Here is a 22,574-nt window from a genome sequence, read left to right as displayed (position 1 = left end):
TTAACTCAATGGGACCTTGAGTAGCCAGAATGGTTATAAATGGACATCAATGGACTTACTGATCTGAATGGACCTTGAGTAGGAGACTGGCCTTGAAATGCTGTGAATGAAACAGCTGACCTAATTGGACCTAGTATGACCTAATTGACATATTGAGCCGGATGGATGAGTATAGATGTGTAGGGCTTGGTTGTACCTGTAATGTTCTAAACTGTTTGGGACAATTCTGGGTTGACATAAAATGGGTTCAGTGAATATGAAATGCCTGCAAGAACCTGAAACATCCTCACTAGACCCATATGGACCTGAGTGTATGTGAATGGGCTAGAATTGATCAGAACTGACTCAGTCCCTTCGGTCCAGTGACATTTTTTTTTTTTCCCCTCAAGTTACCACTAGATGAAAGCAGTAATCAAGATTCCTCCCCCCCTTCCCCAGCCAACAAACCCATGGGCTAGTGATGTTTGTCACTTGCCACTGTCTTCCCCATTATATTATTAGTGTGATCTCACCCTCACTTTCATCTTCCTTTGGAGTTTGTTTTGCCATAGTGTGAAAACGCCCAGTCCAATGGGCCATGCTTATGTTCACTCTTTATTCAAGCCCACGGAATCCTGGTTCTATCTGATACGCTAAAAACTTTCACCACATTCTGTAGCTTCACATAAACGTATCCAATAGAGTAAGTCCGAACGCTGTCACGTTAAAAAGGGGTGCCAAATCCCTGATCATGCACTTCTCACAACATTCATCCAGCCAGCTCGATCTCTTGTCAGTTCCCTAGCCTCACCAATTTCCATACCTCTCTTCCTCACACACTCGTCCACCATATCCCTCCACCTTCTCTTTGGCCTACCTCGCCGCCTCCCTCCTTCAAATTCTCTCAGATACACCTTTTTCACCACTAATGTTATCCATTCTCTCCACATGACCATACCATCTCAGTACACTTTCTTCGATTCTGGTGTCCACAGAGTTCATCACTCCACATCTTTCACGAATCACTTTATTTCGTATCCTATCCACTCACTACTCCACATACACTCCTCAGCACTCCCATCTCCACTGCTCACATTCTTGACTTTTCAGTTTCATGCCACACCATAGTCTCGCATCCATATGTTAAAGTTGGCACTAACACTTCTTCATAAAAGCCTCGTGCAGCTACAACACTCAATCCACTGTGTCTTATCAAGGCCTTCATTGTACCAGGTACTTTCCTACCTTGTGTCTCTAATTTCCACTTCTTTTGCACATTTTCCTCTTTTCTATCACTGTACCCAGGCATCTGAACTCACCAATTCCAGTCTCTCTTCATACACTGTACCATCACATTGGGAGTCACCCACCATCACTTTACTCTTGTGTAAATTTACTCTCTAGGCATGACACTCACAGACAGCAAAACTTTGCAGCTATAAACCATATCATTCAGACCTAAGGGGTTTCTTGTAGGTGAAAGTTAATTTCTAACCAGTCATCAGAAAGGTAATGTCTAACTTTAGTCATTGTAAGATATAAAAGGGGCACACTGAGGGAACTGTAACCCATTCAGACCTTAGGGCTCTTGTACTTGAATGAACAAATGTTACTTAGTAGCCTGAATAAGGTGACAAGGAACAATCAATTTGAATGGGATGTGTTAATAATGATTGTTGTTTTAAAAAGTGACTATTAGCATATTGTAAGTACTACCATATAAATACGACTAGATTTTAAATCTTGATGGTGGTGTTTGGTAAATACTGACTGCAATAATTTCCAAATGTTTTTCATCCACCATCCAATCCTATTTCACCCTGTAAGGAGCATAGGAACCTGGGGCCAGGCAAGCTGGTCCTGACATTTAGTGACCAGCCATGAGCAATAAACCCCAACCATCCCTTGGATACAAATCTAAACAGACTCAATGCGACTGGAGCACCATAATTACCCACTGAATCACCGGGCCCCATAATTTGGTTATATGGTCACCACCCAGCGTAGTAAACGGTTTCCTTGTGTACAGGAAACCATTTGGCTTGTCGTTCAGTGTAGAGCTACCCATGGGCAGAAGGAAGAGGAAGAATGAAGGAAAGATAGGCAGAAGAGCGAGTGTAGTCACCCGTAGGTAGGGGAAAGAATGAAGGAAATACAGAAGGAAGAGAGGAAAGGGCAGAGACACCCAAAGCAGCATTTTGTCCAGTGAGTGGATGGAGAGCTCCCCCACCTACCACATAAGTGCTTTTTCATGTAACTGTTATGCCACTTGCTTTACTAGAATAGATGATGGTTGGCTGTAAGTATAGATGAGGTGATTATTTGTGTCCACTGTCATGGATGTTTGTGCATATATTGTATATCCATCCATCCATCATCCAATCTTATGTTGCTCCATGAGGAGCGTAGGAGCCCGAGACTAGGCAAATTGAAGGGTTAGTGCCCCTCCCCGTAAATTAAATAAAGTCAAGTGGCCACCCCTTACGTTATTATGGCGACTGGCAATATATATATATATATATATATATATATATATATATATATATATATATATATATATATATGGGGAGGCACCCCAACAGTAGCATAGCGGAAGGGAGGCGTACGCATTTCCACAATGAAATCACTGGCGCCCCCCTTCCATACTTCCCCAACTCAGCCCATGCAAGAAGTGAAAATGTGCGAGTAAACAAGTTTTCGTTCAGTCACATAATTAGAAAAAAAAAAGCCATTCCTAGACATATACAAAGAAAGATTAAATAAATTTACATATTTTCTGTACAGTGTAGACATCGTAATTTATATATTATTCTCCATTCAGCGCACTCCACTTCCCCTCTTGCTACGTCGCTATACCCATAGGTACAGGGGAAACCCTCTTGGACATTTCAAAGTTCTTGGGCTACCACATAATTATGCATGGCCACCACATTTTGAAAATCCCATCAGTCCCTGGTTAGGACATCTGCACTTGCTCCTTGACAATAATTGAAGACAATACTGTGAGAGACCATATTTAAAGCTGGAAAACCTATCATATGATAGCTGAGAAGCAAGGTGGCAGAGTAAGAGCACCATATTACCTTCCTAGAACATTTTGTTGACAGGGCAGAACATAGGGGAATTTGTATAATTAAGCACAGTGTTGCAAAGGTGGAGAGATGAGGACCCAGGCAAATCTGAGAAAAAAAAAAAGTCTGGTCAATGTTAACACCAAACACGAATGAGGATCGTACGTTGACTATTACAATGGGACTTTTGCGCGGACTATTGTTATATGTTCCATATTTAAAATCTCGCTATTGTACCTTACTTTTAGAGAAACAATGGCGTAGCCAGAGTGGCAGTAACACTGACTGAAATATTTTATCCTGAAATATATTATATCCCTAGCCACCCCAGTGCCTACACAAACTTAAGGGGAGACTCATTTACAGTTTTCCTTGAGGGAACCTCCCCTCCCCCTCCCAGATTTAGGTTGGTTATCTCATCTTTTATTTATTCTAGCTACGTCTCTGTACAGAAAACTGTAGGTGATAAACTCCATAACGGTTTAAGAAAGCAAAATCCACCACCTTTTGTTGTATAACTACTTTTAACTTTCTCAACAATAAGTACAGGTATTATAAAATCAGTCAGGTCTGCCAAGATAACAGTAGTAAACTCTTTAGCAACAGGCAATTCACAGATGACTGTTCTGTTTTACAATTACATTAGAAACAGTTTAAACGGAAATCCAAGCTATGTGTGAAGTTACACTACACTTTGATCTTAGCCAAAAGGCCGAGAAGCGATTTTTCTATCAAAATTACTGTCGCTTATATCTGGCAGCGGATTTTTGTACTTGCGAACCTTGTGAGTTGCCCAAATACATACAAATATTTTCGTCACTGATATTTGTGTTATACTAGGATTTTCCTAGTCCAGTAGGGTTCTTGTTAACAGGGAGGAACACCAACGCAAAACTCGATACTCCTTAAGAGTTGCCTACAGGGTACAAACACAAACTCCAGATGGCACGGCAGAAGATTTATTTCAGCCTTTATACACAGCTTTACATCGGAGGTCGTGAGATCAATCTGCAGGAAATGGTCAACTGGGGCGAAGGGGAATTGGGGAGGGGAAATCCGGAGGGAGATGTCCCGATATGACACACTCACCACCGGTGTATTCTCTGGAAAAGGAAGAGGCATGGGTTTAACTTTACGTCTGTTCGGGTGTTGAAGTGTAGTGAATTAGTGGCGATAAGGCTAAGGGGGAGATGGCTACAACTCTGGCTCCGGAAAAGTGGTGGGCAGACGTCTGGCGCTTTATCCATCTTAGTCTGCCGATAGGGTTGTGTGGTTTGTGCCCAGAGTGGATCTATCAGTGAAGCTAGAAGGGAATCGAGACAGCCTGGTCAGTAAGTTTATGTTACCAAGCCCGGGATTCCTTTTCCAGGGGTAAGAAGGCACTGTCTACCTGTGAGAGGGGATGTGTGGGCGTGTCGGGGGCTTGCTTCAGCGTCATGTTGGGGAAGCCTGCCGGGCTCCGGGGAGTGTGTGGTCGCCTCTAGCAAGTTCGGGGGTGCCGCACCTAGCAAGTAAACTGGAACTCCTTCTGCGTTGCCAAACCGTCTCTAGCAAGCTCGGCGGTGTCGCATCTAACAAGCACACTGGAACTCTTTCAGCGTTGCCAAGCCGCCTTTAGCAAGCTCGGCGGTGTCCCATCTAGCAAGCACACTGGAACCCCTTCTGCGTTGTCAAGCCGCATCTAGCAAGCACACGGGGGAACTCCTGCGTTGCAAGGCTGCATATAACAAGCCCGACTGTGCTGCCTCAAGCAAGCACTAACTTATGCCCTCGTCACTGCTGGTACTGGTGGCTCGGTCGACGATAGGGACAACGTTGCAGTTTCGGGCAAGAGGGACTTCCAACCTTGGGGTTCGCCGGCTCGCTGTGTCCTTCTTGGGCGGATCTCGAAGCACACATATTTCCTTCTGCCCTCTTTTAAGCTGGAACTGCGGTAGAACTTTCGACTTGTCTGTTGGGGCCCCGGGTATGTCAGTTTGGTTAAACAAAGAAATGGTCTCGGTTTACCTTATAAGACAGACATGGATAGGGTATGGTAGCCTGACCTACAGATTTTTAGAGAATACAAGCTAACACCGCATTTTGTGCGGTTAGGGTGGGGAACTACTAACCCCTTAGCGGTCCCGGGCCGGGAAACACAATAAACGCCTTAACTCGAAAACTGAAATGCAAAACATGCACCCGAACCTATAAGTTAGGTGGTATTTACTTGAAATAGACATAATGGATTGGTGCCCATTATTAATTCATAAACAACCCGAAAGGCTAACGTACAGTACACAAACTGCATTCTATAAAAAAAAAAAAAAAAAAAGGGCGGGAGTTTATTAGTATTTTTGACTCGGATATCAATATTTTGCTTTAGTTTATGTGGTAGAAATATTCGTTACACTGAATACATCCTCTTCTATTAGAAAGGAAAGAAAATTATCCTACCAAGAACAGAACCATCAGGCCAGCCCAGTTCTCCACCCGATCGATCTCGCGGAGTCTCGCCGCGTGCGAGAGTCTCAGCCAGTGCAAAATAATACTGGTGTAACGAACGAACGTATTTACGGTGTTTTTGTGTGTACCCTTCTTATGCTGTAAAGTAAGTACTTATCTTTATATGTCTCCTGATCACCGTAACAGCAGGGTGAAATCTGGTGGATATAGGGGTCAACAGGCTTGCTACATTGTTACAAAATCATGTGAGAAACATTGGATGACTCATTGGAAAAGGGCGAATATGGCCCCGAATGTCAGCTGGTTTTGGAATTGATTGTGTGCGGTAGCATGTTGTAGGCAGAGAACTAGGGAGAGGGCAAGAGTGAAGAGGGTGTGGCAGTGTGGCCTGTGGGGCGTTGGTCAGGCTCTGGGTTTTCTGGAAGTAAAGTACAGAAGAGGATTTAATAAGGGTGAGTCAAGGAATTGATCTTGATTGGAGTGATGTCTGGGCAGGATATTTTATCTTCATTGCACTGCTGGTGGTGACTTTTGCTGTAACATTGCTGGCTGTTAAGACATTACCTCAATATTGTTTTCCATTTTGAATATTGATAAAATGTTACCCTCTCACTGGCTTCACTCTATCATTTCTACAGTTGTGGTTCAGTGATTAAGTGCTTGTGTAAAACGTTGACAGTTAAGTCATATCCTTGACCCAAGATGGTGTTGAATGTGGACTGAATTTTGGTTCATTTTACCAGAGATGATGCAGCCTACAGTAGATTACTTTGTTTGTATAACCTAGTTTGGGGATCCATGTTTTTCCATCAGTGTTGATTGAAGTTGTTTGGTTATGGATAGTATAATTATGGTAAGTGAACAGAACCGTCATCAGAACAAGTACAGAGAATTACATATGATGCCAGTTTCCTGCAGTTTAACTGATTATTGAAAAATAAGGAACTTCAATATGGGAGGTTTCATTTGTTAATTATAGTTGTTTCTTTTATAATGACTTTGTATGGGAAATCCAATTAAAGAAAAGTTGAATGTATTAATGAATAACAGTACAGTGTATGATAATGAAGGTAGAATAATTTCAGTATCTTTTGAGGACATATGAAACAAAAATTTCTGATGGATATGTGAAATAGTGTATATAACACCAATAATGTTGCATCCCGTAGTGTTTTTAATTTGAATTACTAGATTTTGGTAAATTTTTAGAAGTACGTGTCAAGTGGGGTTGGTGGAGGATTAGTGCCCCTCTCTGTAAAGCAGTGAACTCTAAGCCCTTGGCCACCCCGTTTGGGATACATGGCGTCTGGCAATGAATGAATGAATGATTAAAAAAATTTTGTATTCCAATGCTAAATAGTGTTTTAATTAATTTTGACCTTCATTTTGGGGGGAAGATCCCCCTTTTGGAAATTTTGGGTAAGAATTCCAACAGTGGGTTTTTCGATTTTTTCGTTTTTGTTTTTAAAGGCTCCAACATGCTTGCATGTGTCGGCCTTGGTCACCTAATGGCGGCTCTCCACGCTGCACGATCCATTGCGGCCTCCCTGTTCAGTCCCTTAACCCTGAGGTCACACTTAATGACCTCGTCCCATGTCTTTCTCAGTCTACCCCTCATAACCCCACCCCCAATATTAACACTTTTCACCTTCCTCACACAATTATCATCCCCCATCCTCTCCACATGTCCAAACCATCTCAATCTACCCCTCCTCATCACAACACCAATACACTCCAGTCCCATCCTACCTCTCAACTCTTCCATCGTAAACCCAGCCCCTCCAGGCCTTGGACACAGGGAAGTACTGCACATCCACCTAATCATTGTCATTTCTGTGCATCTGAGCCAGCGAATATCCTTCTTCTTCACTGCCCAGGTCTCACTACCATACAGCATTACACTCCTAACACATGCTGCATACAAAGACCCCTTAGCACGTAGGGAGAGTCCTCTCAATGTCAGGAGAGGCAAGAGCTCCCTGAACTTCTTCCAACCACTTCTCACCCTAGCCACAGAGCTAGCTCCAGCCCCACCTCCACCACACAACATGTCTCCCAAATAACAAAACTCTTCCACACAAGAGATTCACCAGCAAGTTCAATCCTTTTACGTCTGACAATCTCCACCTGCTCACCCCGACACATCATACACATAAAATCAGCATTATCTCGCAGTATACCTCTGATACCACTACATCTCTTATGCACCCATTTATCACACACACCGCACAAGATGGAATTACTTCCCACGCCCTTGTGGCAAACTGCACTTGGCCACTCTCCCTCGTCTTTGACAGTACCACCACCAACCCTAGATATCATCACTTTTGTTTTATATGCATTTACCCTTAAACCCTTGTGCCCCATACCATCTCTCCACTTCCTAAACCTTTCCTCCACCTCCCTTTCGTTCTCTGCAATCAACACCAAATCATCAGCATACAACAACTCCCACGGGAGTCCGTTTCTGAAATCACATGAAAGGGCTTCAAGTATCATGATAAACAACATGGGACTCAAGACTGACCCCTGATGCACACCAACATTCACGGAAAACTCATTACTCAAATCTCCATTCACTCTTACCTGGGTGTGAGGACCCACATACATAGCCATAACCACCCTCCAAGCCAAGCTTTCTCATTGCCCACTTCACCACCTCTCTAGGGACTCTGTCAAAGGCCTTTTCCAAATCAACAAAAACAAAATAAAGATCCCGTCTCCTACCAATATATTTTTCCTGAAGCTGTCGAACAATGAATATAGCATCAGTGGTCCCCCTACCTGGCATAAACCCAAACGGCATCTCATCAATATTCACTCTTTCTCTAATCATACCTTCTAAAACTCTCTCCATTACCTTCATTATCTGATCGAAAAGCTTTATACCTCTATAATTTCCTCTTTCCAGGGCATCACCCTTCCCTTTACACACATTTACAATTACACTCTTCAGCCAGTCATCTGGGACAACACACTCATAAATAATCCTATTTATCAGGTCAGTGACTAAACTCACCTCTATATTGCCTGAGGCCTTCAACTTTTCGGCAGTCAACCCAGACACACCTGCTGCCTTCCCCACCTTCATCCTGCCTATTGCCTCACTCACAGTAGCAACATCAATCAAAGGCCAAGGGCCAGACACTGGATTTGCTGGCTCCAAACCTTCTCTGTCCCAGTCAAACTCCTCATTCAACAACCGGCTCTAATGCTTTCTCCATGCATCTTTAATATCCTCACTGTTCACCACTACCCTTCCTTCATCATTCTTCACGCACTGCTCACCTGTAATATCCTGATTATCCCTCTTCACTTGACCTGCCACCCCAAATATCATATTTTTCCTTTCCCCATGATTTAGGTTATCAAGTAATAGTCTCTGTGACTCAGACTTTGCCCTGTATACCTCTCTTCTAGCCCTACGCTTGGCAGCCAAATATTCCTCTTTGCTACCACCCTTCTTCCATTCTCGGAAAAGCCTTCTTTTCTCCTTAACTGCAGCTTCTACACTCTCATCCCACCACCAAGTTACTTTATGTCTTGGTGGTCCTCTTGTCCAACCGCATGTTACATCAGTAACTCTCAAGAAATTGTTCTTGAGAGCTCTGTACTGTTCATTAACGCCTCTGTCTACTGCTCCCTGTTCAGCCATTACTCTCCTCAACTTGCTATAGAAAGCATCCCTTACTACTTGGTTTTTCAGCTTCCATATTTTCCTCCTAGGTACATAAGTCCTCTTTTTCATCACTTGTTCTTTAAGCACCATATCACAAATCAATAGTTTGTGCTGCTGCACACACTCCTCACTTCCTATAACTTTAACATCCCTCACGAACCTCCTATCAGCCCTCCTAACCAGAAAATAATCTATCTGACTGCTATTTCTCCCAGACTCATACGTAATTAACCTACTGTCTCTTTTCCTAAAATATGTGTTGCACACAATCATGTCCGTTGCCTCCCCAAACTCGAGTATCCTTTCCCCTTCTGCATTCCTTAGACCATACGCACATCCCCCATGCACTCCTTCATAAGCTTGTGCTGCTTCACCTACATGACCATTTAATTCCCCTCCCAAAATCACTACCGGTAACTCATCATCCCGCATACCACCCACTACACGTATTAAATCATCCCAAATTCTATCTTTCTCTGCTTCATCCAATCCTGCCTGTGGAGCATATGCCAATATAATCACAGCTATCTTTCTACCCAACAGAATTTTCACTACCAATATCCTATCGCTTACTCTGAAAACATTCATAACATATTCCACCCATTTCTCTGCAACCATCACACCAACACCTCCATATCCGTCTGTCCCCGCCTGCCAAAACAACTTATAGCAACAGTCCTTCCCAACAATCTTTCTGGCTGATCCACCCCTGTACCAGCCTTCCTGCAAACATGCCACATCCACCCACCTCCTACTGAATTGCTCAGCGACTTCCCTGGCTCTTCCCCTCAAACTTCCCACATTCCATGAACCCACCCTCATCCCCATGGGTGATTTACTGTCCTCAGGCTTGCTTTGAAACTTATTTTGTTTGGTCATCTTCAGTATTAATAAAGGGGGACAGACGTAGCACAGGTCGCACTCACTGCACAGTCCTAGGTCCAGGCAATGGATCTGGGACCCCTAGCCCACCAGCTTACCAGTGGTTGTGGTAGTGGCCTCGGGGCACCCTGCCAGGACAGCTGTCCGTAAGAAAATATGTTTTTTGTTACTTATGAATTTTATGGTGTCCAAGCCTTCCTGAAGTTTCACTGCTATCAATAAACTATAGTGGCATTTGAGAAAGGTAAGTGGCAAATGGGATATTGCCACGAGTTAGGAACTGGTGGGGTGAAGCAGGTTAGTGACCAAGTTGTATTTCATGTATGAAAATACCTTCTTGTGTGTGTTACAAATGGCCTTTATCAAGTCAAAACCTTTCTAAAATTATACGTGTTGTGCAGCAGACTGCTTATAGTTTTATGTGACATAATAATGGCCGGACTTTTGTGAGAATCCCGGATTTGTTCGGGCGTTTGTCCGGCATTTGATAGTATTGTCCGGCCTCAGTTCATGTCTGGGAAATCCGAAATCCGTGAAATTGGGGTTCGCCAAATCGAGTCAAGTGTGTATTGAACCGCATTTTAAATATGCAGTTTCTGTGCAACGTACTTTTTACTTAGGCTACCATTCTTAGCAAAGTGTCTTAAAATGACAGTACTGGTATTCATAAGGCAGTATTCCCTTCTTATTATAGCATACACGGTACTGTACTGTGGTAACATGAAGTACCAATACAAGTACATAATGCAGGCCACATAGCTAATAGGCAGTTTGGACATGCTTGAGAATTTTAAAGTAAGTGAGATAACAACAGAAAGCCCACTCTTACTTGATGTACTGGCCCACCGCACCACTAGCCTACATACAGTACTTTAATTTCAGCTTAGCCTGTGGCTCTTCTTCGTACCTTCAGATACTGGTATTTACATTGATCATGGCATATATTATTTAAAAATAACCCATGGAATGTGCAATTATTTACTCTTGAAACCTTCCCAATACAGTGAGTCCTCGAAATACGAAAGGGATAGTGACCAAAAAAACTTTCGTAATCCTCATTGAAATATACATATAAATGGAGGGGATGCATTCCAGGACCCCATGGGACCCCCCACTAAAACTTTACCCCTCCTATTTAGAAGTATGCAGTACACGTATAGTATACAGTACTATACTATTGTACAGACATAAAAAATAAAACATAAAACTAATTACTGTCGTATTAGTACAATGTACAGTTAAATATAGATCTGTGCTGCAGCTGGAAATACGTGTCATTGATATGGTGCTAAGTCACATGGTGGCACCCTATTGCTCCTCTGGTACTTCTTTGACTAGTGCAGATGATGCAGGGCGCTTGGGAGGCATGGTGAAAATACGAAAAGGTGAAAAACAGCGTAACGTACAGCGAAGCTGAAAGGAGAGGACGGCTGTGACTTGACTGGGAAGCGCGCAAAAATGTGTTTACCGGAGAGGGGTTAGTTCATTTTCTCGCCGCAAGCGAGCACGGCGTGCCCATTTTGAATTTTTCATAATTCCTCTCGTATCGTTTTTCATACCATCAAGACAGATACTTTCGTATTGTGGAATTTGTCCTACATTTATGGCTTTCGTACCATCGGAAATTTGTACTTCGAGTTTCCGTATTTAAAGGACTCACTGTATGCAGATTTGAGTGCATATTTGTATGGCACACCCTGAGCTGTGACTGACACTCATAAATGCAGCTAGAGCTGTAACTTGCACTCCACGGGATAAGAATGCTGATATTGTAATTGAAATGCATGAGTGTAGATTTCAAGAAAATAAATCCATATGATAGTATACCGGTAGTTAATTATTCTTGAGTTTGATGTAAACATACAGTATATACAGTATTGTAGCATCTCACTTGCAGTCACCTAAGGAGGATAGGCAGCAATGTTACCGTATACATGTTCATGCCGTGTTTTACGTGTTTCTGAAGGGCAGCTATCATTAGGGGTGAGCAACATGACCGGTTTGTGATTTGGAGTGGAAGAGTGTGTGCATAGTGGTTTTTGGGGGTATTGTGTTTGTATGGAGTAAAGTTTGTATGTGTGATAATGCAGTAGATGTGCATGAAGTAGTGAGGGGAAAAATGGTAGATTTGTATTTAAAAAAGAAAAAAAAAAATCTTTGAACAGAAAGCCTCATACAGTACCGGTACCCACCTTTGAATAAATGTCCTGTATTTCAGTCATACAGCATTTGTTTGCACATGTAGGGAAAAGGAGCTGAAATTGGTATGAATACATGCTGCTGCAGATGTGCAGCTTATTAATAGTGATTGGGGTCATGGCAGACTGGTACAGTGTTTTATGAATGTCTTAGCTGTGTTATTTGACAGTAAATGCAGATTAAGAGTAGAGCTGTTGAAAGATAAGGTCCTAATTGATACTAAGACCTTGGTGGAAGTCTTTAACCCGCTGCGTGCCAGTGCCATTTTCAAACGGTTTAAAATAAAAAAAATTCACTGTGACTGCATTTTTCAAGATTTGCAGGTAAAAATTTGGCAGGCATGTTTGTAACTTCCTCTACCATCCCCCAGGCTGTCAAGGCCATACGCTCACTCTCTTCCCCCCTCACGCTCACTCTGCCTGTGTGCCTCACCCAGTGCTATACATAGTGAAGGCATTTTATAAATATTTTCATGTAAGTGTAAGTTGTAAATATTTTCTTCTTAAGTGTAAGGACTATATAGTGAAGTCAAGTTGTAAATACCTTCTTGTAAGTGCCAGGACTGTACGTAATGAAGTCAGGTTGTACCAATCTTCAAGTAAGTGTAAGATAATGCATTCGCAGTGAGAAAGACACGCAAATTGTGATAGATGTTGAAGTAATAAGTAATCAGAAAAGTGTACTGACCATTGCTATACCTTCCCAGCATAAATACCTGAGTACAGTATACCTTACATAGAGAACGACTTTCTCTCACCTACGTGGTGAGTGAGAGAGAGTGGCTATAACCTGTATACGACTATGCAGGACTCAATAAAACCTATTTCCGAGCTTCAGTGAGCATTTTAATGGTGAAATTCGTTGTTTCCACATCAAAATCTATCATTTTAGAAAAAAATAGATAAATAAATAATATAAAAAAAGGTCGAAAAATGCACGGCACTGGGGCGACCCATAGGGCCAAAAATAGCTGGCACGCGGCGGGTTAAATGCCGCACTTTTATGGAATGTAAGACACTCCTAATTATAAAATGGAGTAGATAATGAAGGCTATATCCAAGTCATCCAATGTTAAAATTCTTTTGTAAGCAGAGTAGAATCATCTGGCAGTAGCATGAATTATATTCAAGATATCACTGCATGAAAGGAGTTGTGTAGATAGTGTGTACCTGTGTTAAATATATAGGATATACAGATACCATTGACCATGGTAGTATTTAGGCTATAGGTCATGGTCATCTTCTAATGGCTGCCCTTATGTTTTGTGATGATAATCCTTTCCTTACTCAGTCCGCTAGTCTGAAGATGTCCATGCAAGACCTTATACCTTATCACATCTTTCCCTGATCTGCTTCTGGGCACTCTCCCCTTGGTAGTCATACCTGCTACTAAAGAAATTCCTGGAGGATGTGGAGTACAATATCTGTTGATGAAAGGGATATAACTAACTGAGGAGAATCCCTTTGATGGTACGGTCATATAATGAAAATGAATATAGTTAGGTGGTGGCAACCATCATCCACTCACTTGGTGTAGAGCTGCCAGCTTCTTCCTTAGCCTTTATCATTCTTTTTCTGTGTCTGTCCTCCTCTCTTCACATTTCTCCCATCTTTCCTGTCACTTCTTATTACTTTTCTTTCCTTTACAGGTGGCTTTACATTGAGTGACAAGCCAAATGGTTTTCTTTAAGCCAAGAAACCATTTACTATGCTGGGTGGTAACCATATAACCAAACCATACGTGCTCCCTACGTGTCAACAAGTGGGTTGGTGGAGGAGTAGTGCCCCTCCCCATAAAACAAATAACACAAAGTTAAATGGCCACCCCTTACGGGATTGTGGCATCTGGCAAGAGATAGAGAGAGAGAGACACTATAGTTACTGTAACTAAGGAGATGGTAAAGGTGTCTGTGAGTTTAGTTTGAAGATGGGAGGAGGCATGGTAGGCCCAGGAGAAATGGATATGGTATATAATGATTATGAGAAAAGGAGGTATGGAGACAGAAATTGACAGATTCCCAAGTGTCATATGTGACATTGCAAAAACTATATGTAACTAGTAAAGTACTGTTACAGTCCATTAAGTGAAGGTTGAAGTTTTGTATAGGGATTGTTGATAAAATAGCTCTGTATAAAATAACCATGCCATATTGATCCATATCACTTAATATTTAGTTATTATATATTTTTTTCTTTTCTTGACTAGAGCACCAGTACCTGACAGGAGGGTTGTACTTTGTAAGTGCTGTTGTGTCTGCTTTATGTTGTGTGTGTAATCTAATGAGATATTTTTGTACAATAGCCTACCTGATTGTTCCATATTTTGATATACTGTTTATATATATATATATATATATATATATATATATATATATATATATATATATATATAATATATTAATGCAATAGATATACATCATTACATCATATACTTGTTATATAATTTTCAAGCATGTTTGTGGTGCTGGTAAGGGATTCCTTCTCATGGTGGGACTGATGTGGCCTGTCCGGTCTGCTACCTAGTTATACTAACATCTTTCAGCCCCCTCCCTAACCTTTGCAGGGAGGCTGGTGGACTGCAGTAGACAACTTCAGTCAGCAGCTCTTCAGGTTCACATTCAGACGAGCCTAGGGTTGCAGCAACAACAACAACAACCATAAGAGCATGTTTATAAGCTGCAAATACAATACTGGTACTGTTCAGCAGCATTTGTGTGTGTGAATGTTGGTGGATTGTTCTCAGTTAAGCAAAATGAGTTTTAAAAGAAAGTAAGTGCATTGTATATGGATCTGTCTATTCTATCTATATACCTAGGCTGCTTCCCCCAAGGAAAGGGAGGTAGCCGAGACAGGACGACACACTCCCCATTTACTCATCCATTCAAACACATTCATTCACATCTTAGCCCCAAGGGGAGAACGGACAGATCCTCATCGCACCACACCGCACAAGGGTCAACTGCGCAATGCAATCAGTGACATCCGCAGCAGGGCCCGACAGCAGAGCTGGTTTACCCCTGCCACATCATAACAGACCCATCCCCTTACCCTCACCTGACCTGACCAGCTGATCAGACCAAATGCGGGAGAATATCCCCTCAGGGCTGCGTCATCACTTATTCATTCACAATTTCTCTCCATTTATGGAAAGATTAAATAACCTTTTTATAACTATACTGTAGTGAAACCAGTAAATACAGTATAGTGTAATGATTAAGGACCAGTATGTACAGTACAGTATATCTCTTTGCTTGTTCTATAGAGGACTGTATCAAGTACTCTACCGTACCTTGTAATGAATGCCTTCATGCTAGTTCAGTTTTAATGTTACTGATGTAGACTATTAAGTATTTTTCTTTTATGCTCCATACACATGTGTATCCTTATGAGGAGAATTAATGGTTTTGATTGGACTGATATTGTAGATTGTTATAGTCATTGTGTCCCTGTATGTGGTAGTGATCATGTCATAGGTTAATGCACGTTGATTTCCCTACTTTTTTTATTACCAGTAAGCTTTTGGTTCAGTGTTGTGTAATACTGCTTGTTAATGTTTATGTCCTCATTTAAACTTTAGTAACTGAGTATCATCTCTCAGGGTTATATTCACTGTTCCTTTAGGTGGTTCAGCAAGTCATCTATAGAAGCATTCATATGCTAATAAGGTGACCTCACCCCATGATGTGCCTCAGTGCCAAATATGGACATGGAAAGGTACCTAGTTGATACTGACTTGCATGTAACTCTCAGCCTCTTTGAGGTGTACCTATGCCTGGGGTTGAGGAGTGCTGTATATTATAGTATTAAATGTAAGATATTTACCAGAACAGGATATAAAACTAATAGAGAACCTTATAAAAGAATAGCCTATGTGCATATGCTGAATATGCAGTTCTGCAGTTGTCATTTAATCTTTGATAGTGTGTGTGTGTGTGTGTGTGTGTGTATATATAACTAAGTTCTGTCCCAAGTTACTGTAATCATTGCAGGTTGTGCTGCACGCATATACTGTACATATGACCATTGTGATCTTTGAATGCCACCGGAGTTTTTCTAGTAAAGAAACCTTCACTACAGTACTTGAATTATAAATTGTTTTTGTTGTCTTTCAGGTATGGAGGTATAAGAAGTGTTGCCTTCGAATTGTTTGGTCCCCACAGCTAACCCACGATCATGAAAATGGTTTTGTCACAGCGTCAAAGAGAGGAACTGTAAGTGCAAGTACATGTTTATGTTGTATGGACTGCATATTGAACTAGAATAATTTGTTATGGTCTAAGGCTCACCAGTGTGTGAATGCGATGAATGGCAGAGACCTGATTGCTTCATCTGGCAGTCCCAGAGAATGTTCGTTGTGGTTGTGTTGAACATGTTTCAGTGTTGTGAGTGAGGTTCATGCTGTAAGTGTTAGGGGTGGTAATACAGTAATAGGAGAGTAAATGGAGATTTTTTTTTTTTTTTTTTTTTTTTTTTTTTTTTTGTAATGGTGCAGTAGAGAAGGGTGATTGCCTCTGCATAGTTTGGACAAGTTAACTTACCATATCTCTCTAGAAGGGGCAGTCCCAGTAGAAGGAGTACGGTATTTGCTTGGGTTTCTTGGAGGATGCTGTTTGGTTGAAGGGTTTTTGGTGGTTGTGTTGGCTGCTTGTGTACGGTGTATGGTGGAGGCAGTAGCTGAATCAGTAGAGGTGGCATGCAGTCCTAACGGACCCAGGTTTGAGTCCTAAATGGGGCAGGGAACAGTTTAAGGCTTTGAATTTCATTAAGCAGACCTTACTGATCTGCCAGCATGTAAAAATACCCCTGCTAATACCAATATACCAGTTCTGTTTAGGGTAGCCCTAGCTTGTAGTCAGTGTGGATGGTGGGTGTTAGTGCTGAAGTGGTGACATGTGGAGGTGTATGGTAGGCAGGACTACTGGGCCATGGGAACAGGCTATGAAGCCTGTACTCAGAGTCAGACGTTTTATGTACTGGTATTAGAGAGAGAGTGAGTGTGTGTACAGTACGGTATTTACCCATGTTATGATAATGGTTGGCATACTGTACTCCTAGTTATTCATGCCTTATTTAATGGAATGCTTTGTTGATGCTGTGAGGAACAGTGACTACTAGTGTGTTAAATCCAGTCTCCCAGAGTATATAAAGCAGGTGTATCTTTTTCACTGTGCAGTAACTCTAGGCTGGTCTGGCCTGATATGTCTAATGACCAAAATGTTCCGTACTTTTAAGTATTGTATAAATGTTGTTTCATTTTATGGCTAATGGCTGGATGGTCAAGGTTTTTCAAACGATACCTTCAAGTATAAATATTGTGTCCTGGGTAATGACCATAAGCTTACTCACATTATGCGTTTCATGTATCATTAATTACCAAGAGTTGGCTTAGATTTAGAAGCCAAAATATTATATGTTCCCTACTTGTCTATTGATTGAGCGTTGCATACTTTCAGGGAAGCATAAAAAGTTATGGTATGTGCTTTATGATTCCTATTATTTGCCCAGTGGCAAAGATGCTACTTATGAGCATTAATGTGTCTTAACATTTTAAAATATAAAGGTATTATACAATTATCATTTTATAGTTTCATTAAAACAAAAATAAAAATAAAAGTGCTAAAGGAATTGTGATATTTCAATGTAGTTCAAGATATTAATATACAAAAATTCTTTAAGTACCGGTACCAGCATTTTTTCTTGTTATCTAAGGAACTGTGATAATTCGATATAGTTCGATGTATTAATATAATTTTTTAAGTAACAGCATTTTTCATGTTAGCTAAACAAAATTGAACAATGTATTAATATAATTTTTTAAGTAACAGTACAGTACCAGCATTTTTCATGTTAGGTAAAATTAAATTTGCAAGTCTATCTATCTATCTAGATACCGTAGCACTAAATTCCTTACTCTCAATGAAAAGCAGCGATAATTAAGTTGTGTATATTATTTAATTGTATACATTTTTCTGGAGAGTAATGGAAAAAATTACAAGCACCTGAATTTCTGTTCTTATCTCTTGTACCATCGAAAGTAAATATGTAGCCAAAGTCATACCATTGATGGAATACTGCCAGTGTGTGTGCATGTACCATCTGACTCACAAGTTCATGCCGGTCCGCCACAGCCCCTTGACAGAAACCTGCTGTCTTGATATTTTTTTCAGGCTTGATTCTAACCACAGTGATATAATGTTAGGGTCTAATTATTTTGTATGTTTTAGTTCAAGCATTTTACTATTTAAGACAGTCAGTAGAACAAGGGATATGACTGAATCTTTAAAAAGTAGTCATCATTACAGTGTTAAAGCACACCTAAAATGGTGGAGAAATAAGTGCTAGAGTCCATGGTCATTAGTTACAACAAACATGTTTTTCGTGGAAACTCAGCCGATTCCAATATGATTCCAATTTTTGGATAATTTTTCTCTTCTGATACTGATATTAATCAGCTCTTGCTTGTTGATTTACAGCAGTATTCTGCAGTATTATGAAAGGAAAGCTACTGTTTACTGTTTGACTAAACCTACTGATGACTCTTCCATCAAATTCTCAGTTTAATATCATAGTTCCTGTTATATTCCACATTGTTTTTCTCTGGTAATGTTTATGCATGTACTGTACATTATTGTGGCAAATCATTCATACACAGCAGAATGAGTTAATGGTATTGTGTTTCTCTTAATTACAATGCTTGTAGTAAAGTAATTTTGTTAAAGTTAAGAAGGGTCTTGTTCAATTTTGGTGAAATCAGATAGAGAAGTAGCTAGTGTATCCAAGTAGTTTCCAGATTACCATGCCAATGTAATTTATGTTTAATCAAATTTGCAAAGTGACTAGTTAAATGTGGCTTTTTTTTTTTTTTTTTTTTTTTTTTTTTTTTTTTTAAGGCTAAGTGAAATTGTCAGGCAATAACCAGAATTTAAAAAAAATCATAATTTTGTAGTATGGGACTAGGCAGTACAGTACTGGTATGTACGTAACACCTGCTGGACTGATTCATTGAAAGGTATTTACTTCCCCAGAGTCATTGTTTCATAATTTATATATATTATATCTCATATGAAACTTGTTGTATGTACAAACCTACATTATGCCTCAAGTGAGGTTTGGAGTTTGGCAGAGATTAAGGAAATTATTAACTGGCAGCAGTATTAAGGAGAATGTACTTTAACATTTGGTAATTGATGTCTTACTTGCCTCAGGAATAAGGCCATAGCTGACTACCTATGCAGCAATGGCTACATGGATGCTCTGGAGGCATTCAAGGCAGAGGCAGACATGCCTGGAGAAATTGAGAGAAAATATGCTGGACTTCTGGAGAAGAAATGGTGCTCAGTCATCAGACTTCAGAAAAAGGTGAAGTAGCAGTTTGTTTGGTTATAGTATAATTTGTATTACTAACTATATACTGTAACCATATAGCAGGTGAGTTCATGCTTTTTCATTCTGCCTTCCAACAGAAATTGAGAGATTGAAACCTATTGTTAACAATACTGTAGAGTATTTGGATCTGTGTGTACTTAGAATAATTTACATACTACAACCTACTAGGTAATATTATGATGAACAAACTCTGTTCTGGTGTCCATAGGATTAAAGCATCTTCCAGAATGACATACTGCATAAGTTTTCTCAATCTCAAGAATTGTTATGGGCAAGCAGTACAGTGAAAGACAAAAGTTGTGTCCCGTTGTTATCTGAAGATCAAGTGTAACTTGAAACATTTTGAGAGCTCTACCACGACTACATATTCATGGTTGGCTAGCTTGACTTCCTTCAAGCTTCATATCTGCTGCTGATGAGATGACAGTATAAATGAACCCAGGAAATTCCAAAGCCTTAAGATCCATTTGTGAGCATTGCTGCATCCGAGAAATGAAATGTGAACCTTTTCGGTCAGGCGATGACTGCTTAGTCGTTACATGCCATAAAACGTCAAGCAGACGTAGTACATAACTTGGTATGGACAGGGGAGAACACGTCTAACTACTGGGAAGATGGGAGAGGACATGATATTCCTCTATTTTGGAGGAAAGAATCCTGAACAGATTGTTCATACATTCAGTGTGGGCAGAACTGTAGAAAGGTGGATTAGGTGCTTTTGGGAGTAAGGCATACTGGACAGCATATACTGTATGTACATACATGCACACTTGTACACATACCCACAATGAGCTGGTCTAAACTGGTTTGCTGCGTCTCTCTCTCTCTCTCTGTCTGTCTCATAAATAATACTAAGGAATATGCACCCAAATCACTCTAAAATCATATAAGAGTGACTGAAAGTGTCATTTTCTATTGTGAATTATTGTGATAAAATAGAAGTGATTTAGTGATATTTTTGTGATAGAGAAGTCATATGCTAAACGCATTAGCTAGCAAACATTTTTGCTGTTGCAAACTGTGTAACTGTGCTGTGAAATGACTCAAGACATTATATCATAGGATTTACAAAAGTAAGTGGTAAAAAAAGTCATTCATGAAGTTTTATAAAATTTGTAATGCTTTTCCTCACATGGCTACTGTTTCGCTAAAGTCTAGCGTAAACACTGTGGAATATCGTAATAAAATCATACGAAACTGGCTTGAAGTTTCTTATATTTATTATTATTGTAATTATTGTGATAAGGTAATATGGCAGTAACCCTTTTTTGTGTGGTAAAAATCTTGTGGTTTGGTGGAAATTTCCACCTCACTGGGCTATTTCCTGCGTCAGACAGTCAAAACACACTTTAAAGTATATTCTCTTAAACTGTTCTCTGGGCTTGGAATGCCTACAGACATGCAGTTTGTTGCAAACGATAGTAGAAAGATTGAAGTTTGTCTGTTGAAAATTTTAGCTCTTAAGATTAATGATAAGTGGGTTAAAACATGAGTTGAAAATACTGCCCCCGAGTTGAAAATACTGCCCCCCCCCCCTCTTGTCTCACCTCCTGTAATGCATTCTCGATAGATGCTGCAGTAATCATATCCTTTGCTGTGGTCTCTTCACCAGCATTGTTAATTTCAGCCATTGTGGATATTAAGAGACAGCTTGCACTATTTGGGAATTGTGCTATTTGATCATGTGTTAATTGGGACCTGAGTGTGTGTATTTACATACATATATATATATATATATATATATATATATATATATATATATATATATATATGTACTTGGGTAGTGTAATGAGTAAGGATGGAAGTTTGGAGGGTGAAGTGCTTGAAAGGGTACAGCAGGGAAGAAAGGTTGCTGGTTCTTTGAAAGCAGTGATAAGGAACAGGGAAATGAGCATGGAAGTAAAAAAAGTCACTGCGCGACAGTATTATGATACAAACTCTAACATATGGAAGTGAAGCTTGGACCTTGTTGGAAGGACACAAGTCAAGAGTGAGAGCAGTGGAAATGAGATATTTGAGATGAGCATGTGGAGTTACATGGAGAGACAGGCTGACAATTGAGGAAATGAAGGAGTGCTGTGGTGTGGATGTGGTTGTGATAAGAAAGCATTTGGAGAAATGCAATGAGGTGGTTTGGCCATGTGGAGATGATGGAGAGCGAGAGACTAACGAGGAGAATATGCAAGTGAGGTGGCAGGGGGGAGAGGGAAGGGGAAGCCAAGGATGAGATGGAGGCTTGGAGTGGAGATGTATATGAGAGAGGAGGGTGTGAGCTGGAAGCAAGGCAGTGAAGTGGCATTGGACAGGGTGACATGGAGGTGATTTGTTTGTGGCCACCCCTTATGGGATTGAGGGGTCTGGCAGTAGATACATTCTCTCTCTCTCTCTCTCTCTCTCTCTCTCTCTCCACTCAAACCTCGATTTAAGGGACCTCCATTTAAGGGAGTTCGGATTTAAGGGACTCCATATTCTACCTGACAAACAGACAAGACCATTCAAAAATGATATGTAATGTCTAGGTTTTACACATTAATGTTTCTTTATACAGTACCCATAAAATACTATTCATAATCACATAAATAGGTGAAACAATCATTGCATTTCATAATAAGATTGTATTTATGTGTGGTAAAACAATGGACATATTCAAGTAAGGGACATTTATCAAGTAAGGGACAAGAATCCCCATTTAGTCCCTTAAATGGAGGTTTAAATGTACTGTATAGAGAGAGAGAGCCTGTGTGGTATAGTGGTAAAGTGTGCGTTTTTGTACACTGAAGAACGAAGGTTTGCGCCCTGCCAGGGTAATAAGCTTTGGGAGCGTTTTTCCGGCCACGTACTGCATTGGCGGATGTAAGAGGTGCTGTGGTTTAACCAGTGTCGCTTACAATAAAGTATGCTTGCACCCAGTCAGCTTTCACGGGCCGATTACAC

The 22,574-nt window shown here is 40.6% G+C and overlaps 1 protein-coding gene and 1 pseudogene across 1 annotated transcript in view; one reads left to right on the top strand and one right to left on the bottom strand.

Moving 5' to 3' along the window:
- Nucleotides 1-3,613: 3,613 nt before the first annotated feature.
- LOC145412296 (U2 spliceosomal RNA) lies at nt 3,614-3,774 on the bottom strand (annotated as a pseudogene).
- Nucleotides 3,775-5,533: 1,759 nt separating this feature from the next.
- The window catches only part of Lis-1 (LisH and WD40 domain-containing Lis-1), a 75,382-nt gene continuing 58,341 nt past the window's right edge, over nt 5,534-22,574 (top strand). The window contains exons 1-3 of the mRNA XM_080282055.1: nt 5,534-5,640; nt 16,367-16,465; nt 19,460-19,613. Of these exons, the coding sequence (XP_080138181.1) occupies nt 16,428-16,465; nt 19,460-19,613 (192 nt within the window). The 5' untranslated portion in view covers nt 5,534-5,640; nt 16,367-16,427. The remainder of the gene's footprint in view (nt 5,641-16,366; nt 16,466-19,459; nt 19,614-22,574) is intronic.

Source organism: Coenobita brevimanus, chromosome 92 (genome assembly GCF_032717465.1).
Source record: "Coenobita brevimanus isolate Jiangsu-jjx chromosome 92, ASM3271746v2, whole genome shotgun sequence".
Taxonomy (NCBI): Eukaryota; Metazoa; Arthropoda; class Malacostraca; order Decapoda; family Coenobitidae; genus Coenobita; species Coenobita brevimanus.
Note: the sequence above shows the minus strand (reverse complement) of the source record. Positions and strands in the feature narration are given on the sequence as shown.